General features: G+C 56.3%; 6 protein-coding genes across 6 annotated transcripts; 2 read left to right on the top strand and 4 right to left on the bottom strand.

Annotated features, from left to right (window-relative positions):
* Positions 1 to 324: 324 nt before the first annotated feature.
* On the top strand, positions 325 to 949 carry PpBr36_08939 (uncharacterized protein; the record flags this gene model as incomplete). The annotated part of the gene is made up of 2 exons (XM_029896064.1): positions 325 to 330; positions 512 to 949. 2 exons carry the CDS (start codon positions 325 to 327, stop codon positions 947 to 949), a joined length of 444 nt encoding a protein of 147 aa, XP_029747419.1.
* On the bottom strand, positions 542 to 1533 carry PpBr36_08938 (uncharacterized protein; the record flags this gene model as incomplete). The annotated part of the gene is made up of 2 exons (XM_029896063.1): positions 542 to 963; positions 1110 to 1533. 2 exons carry the CDS (start codon positions 1531 to 1533, stop codon positions 542 to 544), a joined length of 846 nt encoding a protein of 281 aa, XP_029747418.1.
* Positions 1534 to 3588: 2055 nt separating this feature from the next.
* PpBr36_08937 (uncharacterized protein) lies at positions 3589 to 6990 on the bottom strand (the record flags this gene model as incomplete). The annotated part of the gene is made up of 4 exons (XM_029896062.1): positions 3589 to 4121; positions 4207 to 5437; positions 6032 to 6063; positions 6141 to 6990. The coding sequence occupies 4 exons, from the start codon at positions 6988 to 6990 to the stop codon at positions 3589 to 3591; spliced, it is 2646 nt and encodes an 881-aa protein (XP_029747429.1).
* Positions 6991 to 7859: 869 nt separating this feature from the next.
* On the bottom strand, positions 7860 to 13512 carry PpBr36_08936 (uncharacterized protein; the record flags this gene model as incomplete). The annotated part of the gene is made up of 7 exons (XM_029896061.1): positions 7860 to 8856; positions 8932 to 9269; positions 9335 to 9447; positions 9524 to 9677; positions 9800 to 10012; positions 11296 to 13237; positions 13346 to 13512. 7 exons carry the CDS (start codon positions 13510 to 13512, stop codon positions 7860 to 7862), a joined length of 3924 nt encoding a protein of 1307 aa, XP_029747427.1.
* Positions 13513 to 14332: 820 nt separating this feature from the next.
* On the top strand, positions 14333 to 15239 carry PpBr36_08935 (uncharacterized protein; the record flags this gene model as incomplete). The annotated part of the gene is made up of 3 exons (XM_029896060.1): positions 14333 to 14373; positions 14472 to 14581; positions 14719 to 15239. 3 exons carry the CDS (start codon positions 14333 to 14335, stop codon positions 15237 to 15239), a joined length of 672 nt encoding a protein of 223 aa, XP_029747732.1.
* Positions 15240 to 15837: 598 nt separating this feature from the next.
* PpBr36_08934 (uncharacterized protein) lies at positions 15838 to 17928 on the bottom strand (the record flags this gene model as incomplete). Its single annotated transcript, XM_029896059.1, has 3 exons — positions 17649 to 17928; positions 16542 to 17548; positions 15838 to 16476 (listed from the first exon to the last, which is right to left on the bottom strand). The coding sequence occupies exons 1-3, from the start codon at positions 17914 to 17916 to the stop codon at positions 15838 to 15840; spliced, it is 1914 nt and encodes a 637-aa protein (XP_029747731.1). The 5' UTR covers positions 17917 to 17928.
* Between the last annotated feature and the right edge of the window lie 230 nt (positions 17929 to 18158).

The raw sequence follows: 18158 nt of genomic DNA, 5'->3' as shown, positions 1-18158 counted from the left end.
TTTTTTTTTTTTTCCTTCTCCAGGGCAGATGAAGAGAAGGTTGTTCTGCGCCTTTCCATGGAACATTCGGCGCTTTGATGTTCGATGCGCCAAGTGTACGGACCGTTAAAAGCTAGAATTGGAGTGACGTCCTCTGGGCTGGGCTGGAGTTAGCTGCAAGTTAACGCATGGCATGTTAGTTGTGGGAAGCCGACAGCAGACACTGGGCACCGGTAGTCCAAGATGAGAAACTTTCTCCGACGTCCAACCCATATATCTTCCCGACTCAAAAGATGAACCAGTAGGTGAGAGAAAAATAAAATAAAATGAGTGGGTAACATTACTATGAGGGTATCTATCTGGGAAATGAAGGCTGCAGGTCCACCCAGCCGCAAATCATGAGTTATGCCCTCCAACAGAGACATCCGAAACGCCGGCGCAAAACAACCCATGAGTTCGTCGAGAACACAAAACAGGAAAAAAAAAGACGCTTCATCAATTTGTACAATGCAACCCCAACCAACCTCAACAGCAAACCGCGCCCCCGGGCATTGCTCTTCACTCATATCTCGTCCCTGACGTCCCTCCTCCTGGCGACCTTTGCCGCGAGCTCGTAGCCAGCCTTTGTGCCGAGGCGATGGCCCATGAACCAGCTCAGGACAACGATGAGGGGCAGGCCGATGCCGATGCCGGCGCCCACGCCGATCTGCCAGTTGCGCTGCTGCTGGCCGTAGAGGTCGGCGTCAAAGGCCTGCACGTTGCGCACAAACTCCTCGGTCCAGCTCGTGTGCACGAGGAACTGGTCCGACAGCGCGGGCGCGCGCTGCCTTTCGGAGCCTCTGGCGTCTGGTTGGCTGATGCGCAGGTAGTTGCTCACGTCGTGCGTGGCCGCGATGGCCTCGCCGGAGCTGATGTTGGTGTGCTGCGTCGGGAAGCTCATCAGGATGTCCAAAGGGTCGAACTTGAATGAGCTATCTGTGGTGTCTGTGTGCAGGGTCCCTGGAATCAGCATGTGTTTATCACGTCTGTACAGCTGGCAACAGCAACGATCCACCTGGATTCCCTGCCTCTCCCGAGCGCCTGGCAATATTCCCATTGCATTATATACATAAAAGAAATCATCAACTTACTGGTACTCCACATGACCTGGGGAGTGCCCCAACCATCATTGACAGTGGTATACAGCTTCTCCGAAAAGAACCACTCGATCTTGACGGGCACCCCAGGCACGGCCTGCTTCCACGTGAGGTTGTAGACCTTTCCGTGGTACAGCATGGCGTAGGGACTCGATGTCGACCAGGGGATGTAGGCGTCGACACCCTCCGGGTAGTGGCAGCTTCGCCCGTTGCGGGCGCACCACTTGAATGAAGTCAGGCAGATGCTGTCGGCTGACTCGCAGTCGGCATCCTTGACCGGGTCGAAGCCGAGCGCCGCCGTCGCAAAGAGCACCAGCTGCACCAGAAGCAGTGGTAATAACCTGGCCAGAGGCCTTCCGGGGGCTTGCTGTGATTGTTGTGATGCCCACGACCATGGGGATGATACTGATTGCCGCATTTCGGGCGGTTGTGTGGCTGTTTTTGGTTGGTGTTGGTGTTTGATCGTTGGCCAAATTTCAACCGTCCCCGACTTCTGGCGCTATATCCGTGACCAAGTATTTGAGCGCCCAAAGCCAGCCGGACCCTTCCCAGTTCCTCCAGAATCCCGGGTTCCCTTAGCCAGGCGGTTCCTGTCCAGCTCAGCGCGCGCACCTCAGCCGGAGTGCGCACGATTCAATCCAGCGCAGATTCGATACGTCTCCAACGGCAAGTGGTTTGTTTTGTTTGGTGAGGTTGCCGACAGCGACGCGAGAGCAGCTCCGCCGTCGTGTTGTTGTTTGCAGTGATGTCGCAATTGAGCGACAGAGATCCCGGCTCCCTTTTGTTTCCCGTGCCGTGATGTCTTGATTGTTGAACGTATGGTTTCTTTTTCCATTCGTTGGCTTGTGATGATTGGCAAACGAACTTCAAAAAATCAATACAGAAAAAAAAAGAATTAAAACAAAAAAAAAATTAGCCAGGCTTAAACTAATGATAGAATTATCAACAGAGCGGGCCTTTCAGTCGTTTGACCTAACGAACTGCTGCCCTTGTTTTTTTTCTTCACCCCATTTTCAGAAGACGGAGCCCTTTCAGTTAATTGCGAATGAAAAGGCGGTTGCATCGCCAAGACCAGGTGCCAAGAGAGGAAACTCCATCCTTGCTGTGCCCGCGGCACCCCGAGTGCTGTTGAACTGCCAATGCTTTGCTTTGTTCCGCGTCTTGTTGCCAAGAAGGTGCGGACGAGCCAAGAGGCTGGGCGTGTTACGGGCCAGTCTGGGCTCCATATGCGGAGCGCCTCATTACAATTGTTTTTTCTTGTTTTGCTCCTATCGGTTCATGAACGCTCGGTTTTGACGTGCCGAAGGGGTGATAAGCATGGTGTTTGTTTGGTTTCCCATTTCGAACAATCGAAATCTTGTCGTTCAAGCCGTTTTCTGTATTTTTTTTTTTTGTCTAGAGATTGTTTCCCTGGTCATTTTGACCTCCACAAGTCGGTGATTCCTCCCTCCGAAACAGTCTCACGGCGCTTCTCACATTTTACCATTCCCACTCTGAACCTGATCCACTTTCGAGGCGGATCGTCTTGGCATTAGACAGCGTATATGAGCCAAGCTGCTTGGCTCAGCGGCGCCAACGCTGGGCGGCCTGTCGTCAGCAAGTTCTTTGAGGATCGCACAGTAAGCCTTGGAACAGAACGAGGGGGGGAGGGAGAACAAAAAACCAGGGTTTAGTCTAGAAAGCACCACCACAAGTTCGTTCGGTGTGTTGATTGGGAACCACCACAACTGCCAAGTCAATATCTGTCAATTGCTTTACCCTGTACGAAACTGGGCGCTCAGGAGCCAAGTTGGTCTAGAGCCCTAGACTCCAATGCCAAAAAAGAACGAGAAAGCAACTGCCCAGAACTGGCAGGAACTCGCTTGTTTCCACTTGGGTAGGGCATGGCGTTGATTGATACCTTTGGTGTTTCTTGACTTGACGACGTACGCAATCAGTCGTACCATCGCATACTAATGCCAAGAGAAACTCAAATTACGCGCCCGCATCTGCCAGCACTGGCACTGCTAAGGTACCCGATTCATGACCACACGAATGTGTAACCGGCCAACATTTTGCGAGTTCCGTTCGCCAGGCATTCGCTGATCCTCGTGGCGATCTACACGTTGAAGGCCGTCCCAGGATTTGACTTGAACGGATAACAACTACCGTGTGTCATGTTTGGCGGGGGAAAAGAAGCAAATAATTGGTCCAAGACTCGAGCTTTTTGAACAATCACGTGATAACCGCGACCTGCAGCACGTCGCGGCAAACATGGTGTACCGTACCATACGCCGGTGCATCGGGTCTTGGATTCATCTTCAAATCTATCAGATTCTTATTAAACAGATGTATACAACAAGTGACGATCCCCTTGTAGATCCAATGGAGTTTTGGCCCGGATCTGCGTAAACGCATGGCAAAACCACGCAATCCATAGCCTAAAATACAGTAGAGCTACCCCCGGCCATCGTCCACCAGGATGCTCGTGGAATCATCCCCCGTCCTCGCCCAGATCAGGATCGATCTCCGTTCCGAGGTCCCGATCCTCGAGGAACCTCCTCCCGACCAGGTCGTCGGGCAGATACTGCTGCTTGACCTTCCCATCCTTGTAGTTTGGATTGTACTTGTATTCGGCGCCGTAGCCCATCTCCCTCATCAGCCTCGTCGGCGCGTTGCGCAGGTGCACCGGTACCGGCAGCGCCGCGACCCCCGGCTCCCTCAGCGCGGCAAAGGCGTTGTTGAGGCCGCGGTACGCCCGCGTGCTCTTGGGCGCCAGGCAGAGCGCCACCGTCGCGTGCGCGAGCGGGATCCGCGCCTCGGGCAGCCCGATCTGCTGCGCCGCCGTGTAGGCCGCCGTGGCGAGCGGTAGGAGCGTGTTGTCGGCCAGGCCCACGTCCTCGGACGCCACCACCACGAGCCGGCGAGCAATGAACAGCGGATCCTCGCCTGACTGCAGCATGCGCGCGAGGTAGTACAGTGCCGCGTCAGGGTCGGAGCCGCGGATTGACTTGTGGAAGGCGGATACTATAAAATAGGGTGCCTGGGGGTTAGTCTGGGAAAACATGGAGAGCAAGCGTAAAGGCGGCGGGATTTGCCGTGGTGGTCATACTATTGTCGTAATGCTGATCTCCAGCCCGGTCGTAAACCAGAGTCTTGGTCAGTGCATTCTTTACATCCTCCTTGGTCAGCGCGACAGGTCCAGCCGCGACGTCACCATCGCCGTCTATCCTCGGCCGGGTCAGGGAAAGCGCAAGCTCCAGGAGATTCAGGGCGGTCCTCGCGTCGCCGTCTGCGAAATTTGCAAGATATGCAATCATCTCGGCGTCTATGAGCGGACTGGCAGGCTGCGCCTCGTCCCCGGCGGCCTTCTGCTCCTCGTCCAGCGCCCGCACCAATATCCTCTGGACGTCCTCGCTGGTCAGCTTGGCGAGCGTAAACGTCCTGCACCTCGACAGCAGCGCAGACTGCACCCTGAAGCTCGGGTTCTCTGTGGTGGCCCCGATGAGCGTGATGGTGCCGGCCTCGACCGGCTTGAGGAAGACGTCCTGCTGCGCCCTGTTGAAGCGGTGTATCTCGTCGCAGAAGATTATGGTCCGCCTGCCCGTCAACCCCAGCTCCGACGCGGCCTCCTGGAACAGCTTCTTGCACTCGTTGACCCCCGTCGACGTCGCATTGAGCTCGACGAACCGCGACCCGACCGTCTGCGCTATGCAGCGGGCGATGGTCGTCTTGCCCGTCCCCGAGCCGCCCCATAGTATCATGGATGGGACCCGATCCGAGTCGATCAGCGACCTGAGCACGCCGCTGGGGCCCACAAGGTCTTGTCCGTAAACCTCATCCAGGGTTCGGGGTCGCATCCGCTCCGCCAACGGCGCTGCGCGGTTCGGCTTGACGCGTTTGCTAGACGGGCCTGCTGTCGTCGTCGACGCGAACGCAAAAACGGAGGCGTCTGCGTGGTTGTGCTCCCCCGGTGACCTCTGCCCGGGGCCCTCGTCAAAAGTGCGTTTGGTGCCGTTCGTCTTGGCCGGTACGGATGCTGCGACGGCCTTCGTGTTGGAGTTTGCATGGCGCTTCGCGGCGGGGGTTTGGAAGAAGGTGGATGCGGATCGCTTCTGCGTCGCCGAGGGGGGGTTGTTTGCCGTCGAGGAGGGGACAGAGCCGCCGTTTCCACCGTCGGCTACCGGTGGGGAGGAATTCCTGCCATTGCCCTCATTGTCGACCAGGCCTGTCTCGCAGCCGGAATCGATGTGGCTGTTGATGGCGGTGGCACGCACGCTTCGGTTGCAGATGGGGCACTCGACCATGCTAAAGTCGGTTCGGGGTTGGGCTGGTGAGGGAGTCTAGTTTACGGCTAGCGCGATACCATCAGCCGGGGAACTAGGAAACAATGCATGTATGCTCAATCGCGGTGTTAGCATGCAAGACTACGTTGCTTTGCGTTTGTTTGTTCAGTGAATCCGCGATGCCATGACGGAATTTCTCAAATTAAAGTGGGGATCTCATAAAGTGCAACGCGTAGCCGTGCCCATCAACACGCGCTGCCAGCCAACTACCTTGCGTGGCACCCATTCACGTATCAATGATCGGACCAAACTTTATTAATATTATTTGAATAATTGAATTCCCAAAGAATGTATACACATCCAATGGATTATCCAGGGAAGGAAACACTTGACTGCTAGTAGAGATATTGTTTATTATGTTTCCACTCGAGTGATGTTTCCAACCAGTCTATAGCGTCCAATGCGAGCTCCAACAATGCAATGTACCTCATGAGGATGTAAATGATAAGAAAAAAAAAAAAAAAAAAACGCCAATTTTGCCGTCTGTTGTACAATCCGAGAAATCATAGCTCGTGATACCAGTCAAGCCTGAGTGAGACTAATCTGGCAAGACCGCATCACCTCAAAACCACCTGCGGTCTCTACTCATACCATGAAGCTCTCACCACAGCCGCATTCCTCCTCTGGTAAATGGTTAGCTCCAATTCTTTTACAAACCAAAAACCATCATCTGGTTCTGGGAGATGAGTCGAAAACTTACTGATGTTAGGGTTCCTGAAAAAGAACCTCTGGCTCAACTTATCCTCGATCCAGTCCATCTCACTGCCAATGATGCTAAAAAGCGCCTTGCTGTCAATCAAGACCTTGACGCCGTCCTGCTCGACCGTTTCGTCAAACGGGCCCGGCTTGTCCACAAACTCGAGGTGGTACGCCAGCCCGCTGCATCCCCGGTTACGCACCCCGACCTTGATGAGCTTGGGCTCCGGCTGATCCAGCAGCCTCCGCAGCTGCTCGACGGCCGCCGGCGTAAGCTTCATGGCCGCCTTGCGCGGCGCCCGCAGTCTCGACTTTCGCGGCGCCGCGCCTGCCGATGCCGTCTTGACCTCCGCCGTCGTCGGTTGTGTTGCTGCAGCGGGCGAAGCCGTGGAGGATTGCTGTTGCTGTTGCTGCTTTTGGTCTTGTTGTGCCGCCGCCTCCCTCGACACAAACCCCTCCTTGGACTCCTGCGCCTCCGCCTCGGGTATCACGGCCTTCTCCCCCTCAGCCCCCTCCAGCTGCCCACCTGCACTCCCCCGCGCCCCGGCGTCCTGCGGCGGTCTCGTATCGTGCACGCGCGGGAGCGGCGGCATCTCGATCGGCTGCGTGATGGACGTCTCGACCGACACGTCTGCATTCCGCGGCCGCGCCGCCGGCGGATGGCTGGGGAGGCTGTACGACTGGAAAGTAGTGGCCGCCCTCGCAGCGGCCGGCCTCGAGGAGAAGTGGCGAATGAGGCGAGCGGCCGCGGCCGTTGCCGGCGTGCTGCCCGCGTGCTCGTGTCGGCTGCGGGCGGCTCGACAGGCGCGGCAGACGAAGGGAGTCGTCCTCCGGAATAATTGTGGTGCGTTCATTTTTATTTATTATTTTTTTGCGTCCGGATATATGTAGCTTTGCTGCCTAGGTGTGTTCCTAGGTCGTCAGGCAAAGGACTGTAGTGGTGGTGGTGTTGTTTGTTTATTCTTGTCGCCGTTGAGGTGAAGATTGGTGGAGAAATGTGAAGAGGGTTCGGTGGTTTTTTTTAGGTGTTTGCCTCTGAGCCGAGCGGCTCGGCTTTGGCTGGTTCGTTCAACTGGGAAAAAGTGGTAAATTCCGTCATAAAATGGCAACCACCCAGGTCCACCCTTAATCCCTGTCCGGCCTGCGCACCAATCAGAGGTGAGGCGATTACCATTCCGGTTGTGCGGTCTCATGGAAATGCTGACAAAGAATTCGTTGGATCAACCGACAACGTCCGATTATCACACGTTCCCTTGTCATTTATACGCTTATAATGCTATATTTAGCTGGTAAGCTTGATTAACGATAGCTTTAGCAATCATTTATGTGGTACGATCTTTGCAGAATTTTTGTTTTGGGTTGTCTAGTTGCGCCCTTTGCAGGTTACTCCAAACAGCCATCTGAGAGGTCGTCCATGTGCTTTCAAGGTCCCTGACCCATTGTCAGGTTCCCCATGACATACTAGTGAAGCCATTTCTGGTCATGCATTAACTCACACCGACTCACAGCGTCAACCCACCGCTCATAACAGTACTGATTACTAAAAGCAACTTCCGTTTGTCATTCTTTTTCTAAACGTAACCAGCCGCAGCAGCATAATGAAAGAGTCATTAAAATATAATAATATGTCATGGTCGCTGTTGAGACTTGAAGCAAATAAAATGAGCCACTATAGAACAAATGCCATGCATGCACAACCACATACTGGCGCATGTCAACTCCTTCAGCCAACCTTTGCACTCACATCAGCCACAACCGTCCTGGCCACCTTTTTCAACAACCTCCTCTCGTCCGCCTCTCGATACCTCTCCCAGCTGTCCAGACCTTCCTTGGCTTGGATGCTCAGCGACTCGTACCCTTGTTTGATCACCTCGGTGACCTGCATGCTCGTCACGCGGTTGTTCGCCCCACTGCCCCCTCCGTTTTCCGCCAGAAGTCTCCTGTAGTGCTCGCCAACGTTCACGAGCGTGTCGATGCTGTTGCCTGAGCGCTTCGCCAGGCCATACGTGTCTCTGAATTTGACCAGCATGTCGCCAGACTCGACAATCTTGTAGAAGAGGTCGTCGTACGCAGCCGGGCTCGGGAGGAAGGCCTCTCCGCTGCTCAGAGCAAGGGCGAGCAGGTTGACCACGTGGTCCAATATCGTATCGACGTGCGTCAGTCCCTTGAGGTCGGCCGCGTACGTTGTCAGGAACCGCACCAGGGAGAGCAGCGACCTGAACAGCTCCGACCAATGATATTGCAGGCGCGTCCTTGTCCGCGACATGTGGCTGATGACCCGGAGTAGGATACCCAACAGCAGTGCGTACAGCGCCGAATCAAGCCGCCGCCTCAGGTTGTGGTTGATGCCGTCGACCATGGTGTCCATGACCGCAGCTGCGGCCGATCTCTCGCCTCTTACGAGGGGGAGGTGCGGTTGTCGCTGCCGGCATAGCCGTACTGCGATCTGAGCATCCTTTTCCTCGCTGCAAATGCGTTTGCAAAGCGTTGGATCCTCGATCAGCAGGCGAAACACCATCAGATTGAGGTGGCTGTATACGGTCGCGCGTTCTGTAAGGTGTGCATGCTGAAGGAGATATGATGTTAGGGAAGTGAAGCTCGCAAACGGCGTCTCTCCACCTTTGGTTTCTGCCGGGAGTGTGACCAAATTGAAACAGAAAAGCTTGTTGGCGTGAGCAAAGTCATAAGTGGCAAGCAACATGGCTGCTCGTTCGCCCGGTCTACATAGTGGCGGAAGGGCGTCAGTACTCAATCTCCTTTTCATGGTTGTCGAAATTTCGCGAACTGTGACCTACAATGCAGCAAACATCTTCTTTGCCGTGTCGGCGTCATACGTCGGTTTGGGTGGAGGTTTGCCGCCTGGGGTTATCGCTCCTAACCCTATCATGCTGAAGGCGTAGGATAACGACCATCCTTCCGGGTGATCTTCTTGTATATCTGTGTACTGATCCCGCAGCTGCTGGCAGCCATTACCCACCCCTCGCAAGATCTTTTGGATAGTTGCTTCATTGACAAAATCGTTAAGCCTTAACTGATACGGGTTCTGGAACTCAAACTTGTTGTAGTTTGCCAGGAGGCCCACGAGACAGAAAGGGCCGACGACGTCGGCAGGTTTCTCGACGTCGTGAATGTACTAGATTTCTCATGTTAGCTTCAAATTGAGGACTAAGGTAATCCGCAGCGGCAAAGGTTCCATACCTTCATGACTGCCGGGAAAAGATCCCTCTGAATAAAATAGGTCAAGAGGCTGGTCTGGTATGCGCCGGATGTGACGGCCAACGCCAGGTCGATAGCAGAACCCCTGGTATCCACTGTGCAGCCTGTCAGTCCCCATGTTCCATAGAATCGCGAGCATGAGGCCCTCGCCAGAGCAACGAGCAAACGTACCATCTTTCCCTGCGCGAATCAACCCCTCCAACGCGCCGACAAAGTCAGAAAACACTTGATCTGCCTGGTCAAGCCCCGCAAGAACATCTATAATGTCGGACGTGGGGTTGGTGTACTTTTTGGCGACGACCGCTATAAAGAAGGTGCACAGAGTCTAGCGGCAGAACAGCCCAGCCCCCACTTCCCGTCAGCGAATGGGGTGCAAAAATCACAGGCAAAAAGGCCAGCAAGACAGCTGTCTGAATTTGGTGCAGCAAAAAGCCACAGAAAACCCACCTCGAGCGCGTGAACGTCCGCGACGCCCTTGGAGCCCCTCTTCATGGCCGCGATGGCGCGCGCAAAGAGCTCCCTGGTTACATCCTCGCGTTCCAGCAGCTCCTCGGGACCCAGCTCGTCGAGTATCCTACGCAGCGACGTCCTGTCCGGCCTCAAGAGGAAGAACTCTTGCCAGAAGCCCTCCGTCTGGGCCAACCCCTCCTCGTCGTCATCCTGGGGTTTTGTATCTCAGAGTGAGTGGAATGTTCGGGAGCCGGCAGCCGGCCGCTGGATGGAACAAACGAGAACAGGTTTGTGGCGTGGTGCTCTCTTTTGTTCGAAGGGAGAAGGGCAGAGTGATATGCTAACCTACAAAGCGACGGGCGTTAGGTTAGCAGCCCGCCATTGATTTGAGGGAAAATTTACGGGCTCGTGACATGGCGACGCAGAGATAAGATATCGAAACGCACCTTGAATAGAGTCTCGTACAGCCGTACGACCTTTGGTTGAAAGGCCTCGGGTCGAGGTTGTTGAGTGAGGGGTGACTCCATGCAAGCCTCAAGCCTTGTGGAGAAGGGCGCAGGGCGTGGGTGTGGATTGTTGTGTTGTTTTGGGCTTCCAAGCTCCGGTTTGTAGACAAGACAACTTTCCTTCGGTTACGCGACAAATAAATGTATGGACCTTGAAAGGAGTGACATCAGATTAATTGACTTGGGATGTCGAATCAAGCTGATGAACCCTAACCCTGGCCAGCATTTTCGAGTCAACAGACGAAATCCAATGTCTCACACAAGCTCATGGCTTGAAGGCAATTATTCCAGATACCCAATGAATGCCGACCTCCATCAATGCATTGACGAATGCGGACAGACATTCCAGTTACCCAAAACGACTAAGACTTGACTTGGGATCAACCGAAACCAAACGACACCCCATCAGGATATCTAGGACGCATCCGTACAGTTAGTTACGTCTAACTTTTGTACCTGGCAGAAGGGTATTATTGACCACCTCATCATCGGACGAGAAAATGCAGAGCAGCTGAAATAGCACACTGATCAATCAGACCTACTCTACATAAGGTTCGAACAGACAACAGAGTTCATGGACCCTTGTTTTCTGTAGGTGGAGGAACTGACGTGCTCAAAGGGACACTGTCTAGTACCGCACTTGGGCAATTAATATTTTCTGTGGCTGATTTTCAGCAAGAAAGCCATTTTGCTGCTATCACCACGCTAGATCCAGTGCGGTTGTCAAGTCGCGACTCGGTCTGTTTTACCAGTCATCTATAGAACCAGTAGACCCAGGCAGGCGCTCGAACCTAGTATCTGCTTTCTATTAAAACGAGTAAAGGCAAAACGTGGGGGTAACAAGCAAGAAGCGTGAATCATGCGGTAGAAAGACCAAAGAAAAAAGAACACATCTCAACTCTTCAAACCTGCACAGGATACAAAAACCCCCGTGCCCGCAGCCTTTTTCATCCGTCTTCACCTCCCCGGCAACGGCCTCGGCCCAACAATCTGCCGCCTCCCGGCCCCGATGCCCTGCTGCCCGCGGTTCTGGCTGTCGCCGCCCGTGTAGCCGGACCACTGTCCGACGTCCCACCTGCCGCCTACGCCGCCGCCGATGCCGTCGACGGCGCCGTCGGCCGGCCGCTTGGCCTTGGCCGTCTCCTGCTGTGCCTCCTCCCACTCCTTCTGGCGTTGGCGCTCCATCTCCATTTCGCGCTCCAGGAGCGACTTGGACGCCCAGCCGCCCGCCTTGGTGCGCTGCTGCGCCTGCTGGCGGCGCCGGTCCTCGCCGTCGCGCTCCGCCGTGGCCCCGAGCTCGCGCGAGTACGTCGGCTGCGTCGGCTGAGCCGCCGGTGCAGGGTTGCTCGACAGGAATTGGTCCGTCCGGCTCGAGTAGGCCTTGGGGTCGGGAAGTGGCCTAGACGACCCGCCCGTGGTCTGAGGCTTTATCGGCTTTGGTGGTGGGACTTTTTGCTCGCCTGTCCGGTGCGACTTGACTTGCTGCTGCTGCTGCTGTTGTTGTTGTTGTTGTTGTTGCTGCTGTTGCTGTTCGCCCGTGCGGTGCTGCTTGATCGGCTCGCCAGTCCGCTGCTTCCTAAGCTTGTTTGGTGGGGGTGGCTCCGGCTTTGCGGCGGCTGCAGTTGCCGGATCTGGGAGCGGCCTTGGCGTAGTGGCGTTCTGCGGCTTGCCTAGTGGCGACGGTTTCATCTCCTGCTCCCGGTCCCAGGCCGTTCGGAGCACTTCTCGCTCGTCCTTCGACCACGAGTCCTGGCGGCTTGGCGCGCCTGCTGGAGCTGCCGGCCGGCTGCGTGAGCGCGCCCTCGACTTGGACGGCGACTCGGCCGAAGGTTGCGGCAGCGGCCGTCCCTGCCGCTCACGCTCGTACTCCTGCTCCCGCTGACGTGCACGCTCCAGCTCCTTCTCAAGCTGCTCGATGCGCGCCCTGTACTCGTCCCCCTGCTCGCCCGTGCGCTGGGGCTTGATTCCATGCTCGGCCTGGTACTGACTGAGGAACTGGCCCCTGAGCCGCGCATCGCTCTTGCTGCGGGACCGCGACCGCTCCTCCGCGAGCCGCCTCTCGGCCTCCTCTTCCTCCTTTCGCCTCTTCTCGTCTGCCAGTCTCCACTGCCGCTCCTCTTCCTCCCACTTGCGCTTCTCTTCCTCTGCCCGGCGAGCCTCATCGTCCCGCTGCCGCCGGGTCTCCTCCTCCCACCTCTTCTCCTCCTCTATCCTGGCCCGCTCCTCCTCCGCCTCGAGGTCTGCCTTGCGCCGCCGCTCCTCCTCCTCCATCTGCGCCCGCTGCTGCTCTGCCTCCGCCTCGCGCAGCTTCCGCAGACGCTCCTTCTCGGCCAGGTTTGGCACATGCGGCCCCGCGCTCGTGATCTGTCGTCTGCCACCAAACGCTATGCCCAGGTTGCCCTGGCTTGCCCCGCCCATGTACCCATACTGGGCGATGTTCCAGGCCGGCGAGGTCGACCCTTCGTGCTCCCGCTTGCTCCAGCTGCTAGTCGAAGTCGGGGACTTTGTCGGGCTCCACCTGCCGGACCCAGAGTCTCCCGTCTTGGTCGCCGTGAGGGTAGGTCGATTGCCGGTGCCGTAGACAGAGGAGCCGTTGCTCGCGTTCGAGGCACCCCTTCCGCGCAATGGGACTGGGCCTGTAGACTGCGGGCTCAAGACACTGCCCGCGCGCGAACGACCGATGGTGGTGGGGAATGCGGATGGGTTGGCTGCATTGGCGGCGCGGCTAAACGCACCCAGGCATTGCAGGACCTGAGCGGGATCTTTGGCTTCGTAGAGGTCGACGGTAAGGAACATATCGTGCTGCTGTAGGTTGAGTGGCGGTTGTTGGCAGGCGCGGAGAAAGTGTGAGATGTTTTCCATCTGGACGAATGGCATCGATGAGGTCTTGAACTTGATGCCCGGAGATGGGAGGGCGAGGTTGACGAGACTGGGGATGGGAGTCAAAAGTTAGTTTCTCCATCGGCCACCAAAGTAAGACAGGCTGTCTGTCAGCCGTCAAACCGGCTGTGGTGTCGGGCGGTCTGTCTCTGCTTACTTGCAAAGCGCAACGCCATCTTTGAGTGCTTCTAGAAGGTCGCCGGCGGGTAGACTACGGCCCAAGGTCGACTCAATCCATTCCCGGACTTCCTTAGCAGCGCCTGGGGTGTATTTGTCGAGGCGCATCTTGCGCAGGTCCTTGTCCAGTGACGTAACCGACGCCATTGTGGATGCCTGCGTGTAGGGTTTGGGCGATCAAAATCGCTGAAGATTGTCAACCTTTATGTTTGTGAAACAATTGCACTCAGCAACTCAGTATGTCTCTTTGAGCCGCTTCTTGCGCCCGTACAATTTAGGATTATTATCAGCGATAATGTGGTTGTAGAAAGTGACATGAATGTGCCAAGGTCAGGCAGAGGTAGGGCTGGCGGCATGAATCAAGTTTAAGAGGGAGCGAGGGTCCAGGGAGGGGCCACCCCCAAAAAAGCCAGGCAGTGAGACTGGGAGAGAGATTAGGCTGGGCGCTTAGGCTCGGTCCGGCGCCTTTGGGCACGGATGGACGTGTTTTGGTATATCGGATGGTAGTCGTAGCATCGAAAGGCTAGGTGGGAAAAATAAATTAACAAGAAAAGAAGAAAAAAAAAAAAAAAAAAAACTCTGCGCTACAACCAGCGAATTAGGGGTTGCCAGATCAAGGAAGTATTGAAGGAAAAGAAACAGGTTCCAAGGCGTTTTGTTCCACGGGCGGCCGCTTCGACCTGGCGCCCTTTAGGGGCCGCCAACAATTGAGGCCGACGGTTTGATACTAGGACGGACCTTTAAACACATGGTTCGAATGGCACCTAATTCACTGTGCATCCTGCCATCATCCCTGGGCTGTTTCGCCATTCATCCAATCACCAGCCTCAGAATGACGTGGGTGGAGAAGACGCCGCGAAATGCTGTGGCTGGGGTTGTAGTGGCAATTAATTCCATTTGGAAATTCCAGGGAGTTCGAATGGCATTTAAGAAAAGCAAAGCGGGTACGGGTTAGGGTCAGGAACCCATGTCGATGACGAGAAAACGCTTCAGACGAATTCGACTTGGGTGAGTGTAAACTATGGTAGGCTTTGCGTTCTCATCAATTTACAAACGTTTCTTTCATGGCATATCGCATTCACAAAGACATTCCCCACGTGTCAAAGCAACCAGCCTCCAAACAAGTCAATGCAACATCCAAAGTTATCTCCAATCCGCCAAGCCTGGTACAAATGGAAAGCCCTCCGTTTACCATGGCGAAAGCGATTCCTCATAGGTAAGACAACGCCCTTTTTCCCATCTCTTCTTCTCCCTTGTCCCCGTTTCTCTACGTGCATTTTATACACTTCAACAAAACCACGAAATAACCTTTTGAGGCTGACCTACCAACCACCAACCAACCAAACCCTTCAGGCCTTGACCTCCAAGGCAACACCTTTTGGGAATTCCGCGATCTGCGCGGCGACGGCCCCGTGGCCCGCTGGCGACGCATCGTCAAGTTCCCCTCGTCGACGCACTACAGCGACGTCAAGGTCAGCCCGCAGTGGAGCCAGTGGCTGCGGCACGTGAGGGAGCACCCGCCGTCGCTCGAGGAGCAGCAGCAGGACCTGGTCCGGCAGCAGCGGATGAAGCTCCTGGCCGCCGAAGCCGACGCGAGGTGGAAGGCTAAGCCGAGCGTCCTGGATCCGCCGTCTGCGTCCGCCGGCCGCCATGGTGAGCAGAGTCTTCGGGTGGAAGAGGGTGGGTCCGTGGCTGAAGAGCAGCATCAGCAGCGGAAGGATGAGGGTGTTGCTGTGGATCAGCAACAACAGCAGGAGCAGCAGACTTCACCACCGCAGGCACCCGCAACCGACCCGTGGGCTAAAGCAAGGGGTGGGCCGAGTGAGGACTGGCAGCCCGAGGCGTGGAAACCTACGTCTACGCGCAAGAGATGAGAAGCAGAGATGATTAGCTCACATTTGTCATTAGTACTTGTACAGTTATTGTAACAACACGAGCAGACGATAATTTTGGGACACATTTAATGAAGAGAAAAAGCTTGCAGATACTATCATTATGTTGGGGTATATTCATTTGCTGATACGATTATTCCATACAACATTCCTTAGGCTTGTGCCTTTCGCCCAAGCCCATTCCTTGATTGCGCTTTAAACACTAGCAATATCATATACGACAGTTAATCCTCAACCCAACAGACCTTGGAATACTGGGCCAGCGATAGCCATAACATTAGAAGTTCTAATCCGAGGCTGTTACTCGGCATAAACACCCAATACATGGGCCAAAAAGAGCACGATTGGATCATCTGTGCTTATCAGTATTATCCGTCATCTCGACGTCACGCAAGCCGTGACGTTGTAATCCGTGGCGCATCGCCCCAAGAGTAGGACTCCTGGCTGTACCGACTGGGACCCTAGAATTCAAAATGGCATTGAACCGCTGTTCTCAATTAGCTTCGGTAGCAGGTTTTGTCAAAAATGACATTGGGAGCGCAAGGGAAGAGGCAAAGAGGGTGAGACGCGAAGAGCAACATCATGCAGAAAGACGCAGAGATGCCAAGCGGGGGGAAAAAAAAAAGCAGGGATGCAACGTACCTTGCTGGTCCCCCTCGCAATCCATCCGCTGCTCCTCGTCGCGGATGAAATCCATAAGCAGCTCGAGCCGATCTCCCGACTCGGCCAGCACGCGACGAGCGGCATCGTCCCTCGCCGACTCCTTGGCGCGGGCACCCCTGCCCCCCTTGCAATCATTGCGCGCCGCGACGCCGGCCCGGGCGGCCTCCTCGAGCCCCGGCGTGTACGGCAGCTGACCGGCCTGCCACAGGATGCGCAGCAGGGCCTCGACGAGGAGCGAGTACCGGGCGTTGTTGTCGACGCCGCCAGACGCCACGGTGGGGAGGTAGCACTTTTCCATCAGGGCCGGGGTGACGAACCCGCCCTCCGCCGCCGCCTTGTCGACCCTGGACGGCTTTGGCGCGGCTTTGGGTTGGAAGTGCTCTATCGTCTCGCGGATGATCGTGACGAGGGAGTCGAGGGGGAGGCTTGTGCCGTACGGGGCGATAAAGGCGGAAAACGTGTCCAGGTGGAGTGATCGTAGGGTGAAGCAAAAGTCGCTGTACAGGTCCTGGAGGCCGTCTGCACGGCCCGGGCGCTCCCTAATAGCTACGCCGAGCTATTGTTTTATGGTTAGGTCTTTTCCCGCAGTTGAAGCATGTTGGCAAAAGGAGCAAGACTCACCAGTTCAAAAAGGCGCAGGCGTAAACCTATAGACTCCAATAGATGCGCATTTGGAGGTTGATCTTCCACCAGACCCGCGGATTTTGACTTCCCGCCACGCACGCGTTTCACCTGTCCTCGACTGGGAGAAGCCGGCCGCGATTCTGACGAGCTGTGTCCGTCGTCGTCGAGATAGTCACCATACTGCTCCCTCTCGAGATCCAGAGCCGTACTCAAACCCCTCTTCCTCTTGGAGCCTGCCGTCGGCCTGGGTTTTGCTTCGTCCGTAAACAACTCCGGAAACTCCCTGACGGACGACTCGGTCCCATCCGCAAAGATGGCCCTCAACATCCCTTTAACCGTGGACCTGCTGAGCTCGCCAGATCTGCGGTCGGTGCTGCACACGTAGCGAAACAGCAAGGAGCCCTCACGCCATAGGGTACTACCCCTAACATCATCCGACACGCTTGCCTCGCTATCCGCCTCGCTGCCCGCCTCGTCGTCCAACCTCTCTCTCTCCTCGTAGTCCCTCTCCAGCACGTCCACCAAAAACTCCAACCACACCCTCCAATACCTCCAGCGCTCCGGGTGCAGCGCGCTGCAGTTGAAGGCCCAGCCGGCCAGCTTCCAAAAGCTCTCCGCTTTGGCAAAGACGACGTAGCCTTCCACAAACTGTCCCCTGAGCAGGTCCTCATCCTCGCTCAGATCCAAGTCGAACGCCGCCGCCGACGACGCCGCCGCCGCAGCGCCGCGCCGCGCCCGCTGGCGCCAGGGCTCAAAGTCAAAGGCCGCGGCCAGGTTGGCGTTGACGGGCCCGACGGTCCTCTGCAGCGCCTGCAGGTACTGCATGGCCCGCGAGCCGATGGCCTGTCCGTCGGAGGCCGTGGGGCGGTTTGTGAACTTTGGGTGGATGGCGAGGCTGGCGAGGAAGGCGAGGTGCGGGTGCGGCGGGACGAAGGCCGGGGCGGGGCTGGTGCGGTGGCCGCCGGCGGAGAGGGTGCTGCATAGCATCTGCATTGCGGGGAGATCTGTGCAAGAAACAGGGACGGAAAGAAAGGGTGTCAGGGGCCGGTTTGGCTGCATGAGACGAGAAGTAGGTAGGGGTTGACCGGGGCAGTAGCGTCTTACACATTCTCTCTTCAAGGTAGATCTTGCACTGGTCGCGCAGCTCGCGCGGGAGGAGCTTTGCGTCGCGATACCCTTCTTTCGTACTCATGACCGGCGGCGCGCGCGCGGCGGCGGCGTCGGCACCAGCATGTCTTTTCCTCTTGGCGCGCGCGTCGCCGCACTGCGACGGGCTGGTCTGGGCGGTCGTGTCCGCGTTTTGTTCGCAGTCGGGTACCTCGCTTGCGGTGCAGAACGAGGCGGCCGACATGGAGTCGTCGCCGCTAGACATTTCCTCCAGGCACCTATGGCATGAAGGTGGTAATCTGTGTGCTTGTTGAAACGGTTCAGTTGATGAGTCGGATCTTTGTTGGTCGGTCAACGTGCCAAGGGCGCTCAATGACGCGGGTCCGTGAAATTTGGAAGCGCGTCAATAGTGGGGTCATGGCAGCTAAGCTTCTAGTTGACAGGGGCTATCGTTCCCTGCTGCCACAGCCCTACGGGGCTTTTAGGGTTGCGAATGACTGAAGTTTG

Source organism: Pyricularia pennisetigena, chromosome 5 (genome assembly GCF_004337985.1).
Source record: "Pyricularia pennisetigena strain Br36 chromosome 5, whole genome shotgun sequence".
Lineage (NCBI taxonomy): Eukaryota > Fungi > Ascomycota > Sordariomycetes > Magnaporthales > Pyriculariaceae > Pyricularia > Pyricularia pennisetigena.
Note: the sequence above shows the minus strand (reverse complement) of the source record. Positions and strands in the feature narration are given on the sequence as shown.